At 46.5% G+C, this 2,031-nt stretch overlaps 1 protein-coding gene across 1 annotated transcript in view; it reads left to right on the forward strand.

Moving 5' to 3' along the window:
• DFFB (DNA fragmentation factor, 40kDa, beta polypeptide (caspase-activated DNase)) overlaps positions 1–1,823 on the forward strand; it is a 29,881-nt gene extending 28,058 nt beyond the window's left edge. The window contains exon 8 of the mRNA XM_011956854.1: positions 1,430–1,823. Within this exon, the coding sequence (XP_011812244.1) occupies positions 1,430–1,661 (232 nt within the window). The 3' untranslated portion in view covers positions 1,662–1,823. The remainder of the gene's footprint in view (positions 1–1,429) is intronic.
• Positions 1,824–2,031: the final 208 nt, after the last annotated feature.

A 2,031-nucleotide genomic window follows, 5' to 3' on the forward strand; every position in this document is an offset into this window, starting at 1 on the left:
CTTGCTCTAACCGGGCTAGAATGCAGTGGCATGATCTTGGCTCACTGCAACCTCTGCCTCCCAGGTTCAAGCAATTTTCATGCCTCAGCCTCCTGAGTAGTAGCTGGGATTACAGGTATGCGCCACGATGCCTGGCTAATTTTTTTGTATTTTTTGTAGAAGCGGGGTTTCACCATGTTGGCCAGGCAGATCTCAAACTCCTGGCCTCAAGCGATTGCCCACCTCAGCCTCTCAAAGTGTTAGAATTACGGACGTGAGCCACTGCATGTAGCCTCATGTAGTTTTTTGTTTTCTTTTTCCCAGACAGAATCTCACTCTGTTGCCCAGGCTGGAGTGCGGTGGCACAATCGCTGCTCTCTGCAACGTCTGCCTCCAGGGTTCAAGCAGTTCTCCTGCTTCAGCCTCCTGGGCAGCTGGGATTACAGGCACGCATTAGCATGCCCAGCTAATTTTTGTATTTTTAGTAGAGATGATGTTTTGCCATCTTGGCTAGGCTGGTCTTGAACTCCTGACCTCAGGTGATCCGCCCGCCTCAGCCTCCCAAAGTGCTGGGATTACAGGTGTGAGCCACTGTGCCTGGCCTCATGTAGTTTTTTAAACAGACACACATATATGTGTATAATGGCATAAGATTAGGATTGGAAAAATCAATAGCAAACCCTTAATAGTGATTACCTGTGAGGGGAAGGAGGGACATGAGATTACAAGTGGGATCAAAAGTGACTTCAGCTTCCTTTGTAAGGCTCTGTTTGTAAAAATTTCATGTCCTATCATGTAATTTTTTGGAGGGTAAATCTATATGTGGATGAAACATGGAATCAGTTAAGCCAGTTGTTGATGGTGGGTGACTGTAAGTGATGGGAAGGTGGTTGACCCCCTTTATTTTCCACGTACTTTTCAGTATTCTGAACAGTGACACAAGTCTTTTTTTTTTTTTTTTTTTAAGGTGATGTTTTGCTTTTGTTGCCCAGGCTGGAATGCAGTGGCATGATCTTGGCTCACTGCAACCTCCACCGCCAGGGTTCAAGTGATTCTCCTGCCTCAGCCTCCCAAGTAGCTGGGATTACAGGTGCCCACCACCACGCCCAGCCAATTTTGTGTATTTTTAGTAGAGATGGAGTTTCACTATGTTGGCCAAGCTGGTCTCGAACTCCTGACCTCAAGTGATCTGCCCGCCTTGGCCTCCCAAAGTGTTGGGATTACAGGCGTGAGCCACCATGCCTGGCCACAAGTCAAGTTTTAAAAAGTAACATGAGCAAGGCTGCTTGCATCAGGCTCTGCTCGACAGACCTGGCCAGCTGGCTCGGCTGCGTGTCCGTGATGGCACTTAGGGGAATTTGGGAAGAGTTGTGACTGCAGTGCGCTGCTGTGACCTGTTGCCTGGGGCACCGTGACCACAGAAAATGATGTTTCTAACATTACTTTGCAGAATAGAAAAGAAACGCACCGTCATTCCTACACTGGTGGAAGCAATTAAGGAACAAGATGGAAGAGAAGTGGACTGGGAGTATTTTTATGGCCTGCTGTTTACCTCAGAGAACCTAAAACTAGTGCACATTGTCTGCCATAAGAAAACCATCCACAAGCTCAACTGTGACCCGAACAGAATCTACAAACCCCAGCCAAGGTTGAAGCGGAAGCGGCCTGTGCGGAAACGCTAGTGACATGTACACACCATGTTCTGGTCTTGGTTGGACGCCTGATGTGGGCGTCATTTTAACAGGTGCCTTTTTTTTTTTGGTCACTCCAGTAGTCCCGGAAAAAACCTTAAAACATGTTTCCTGCAAATCTGATTTCAGTACATTTCTGAATTGTGGTTTTTTTTTGTTTTGTTTTGTAGAGAGTTTCATTTTTTTTCTCTTTTTTGAGACGGAGTCTCACTCTTTTGCCCAGGCTGGAGTGCAGTGGCGCGATCTCGGCTCACTGCAAGCTCCGCCTCCAGTAGTCCCGGAAAAAACCTTAAAACATGTTTCCTGCAAATCTGATTTCAGTACATTTCTGAATTGTGGTTTTTTTTTTGTTTTGTTTTGT

This window comes from Colobus angolensis, unplaced genomic scaffold (genome assembly GCF_000951035.1).
Source record: "Colobus angolensis palliatus isolate OR3802 unplaced genomic scaffold, Cang.pa_1.0 Scaffold426, whole genome shotgun sequence".
NCBI lineage: Eukaryota > Metazoa > Chordata > Mammalia > Primates > Cercopithecidae > Colobus > Colobus angolensis.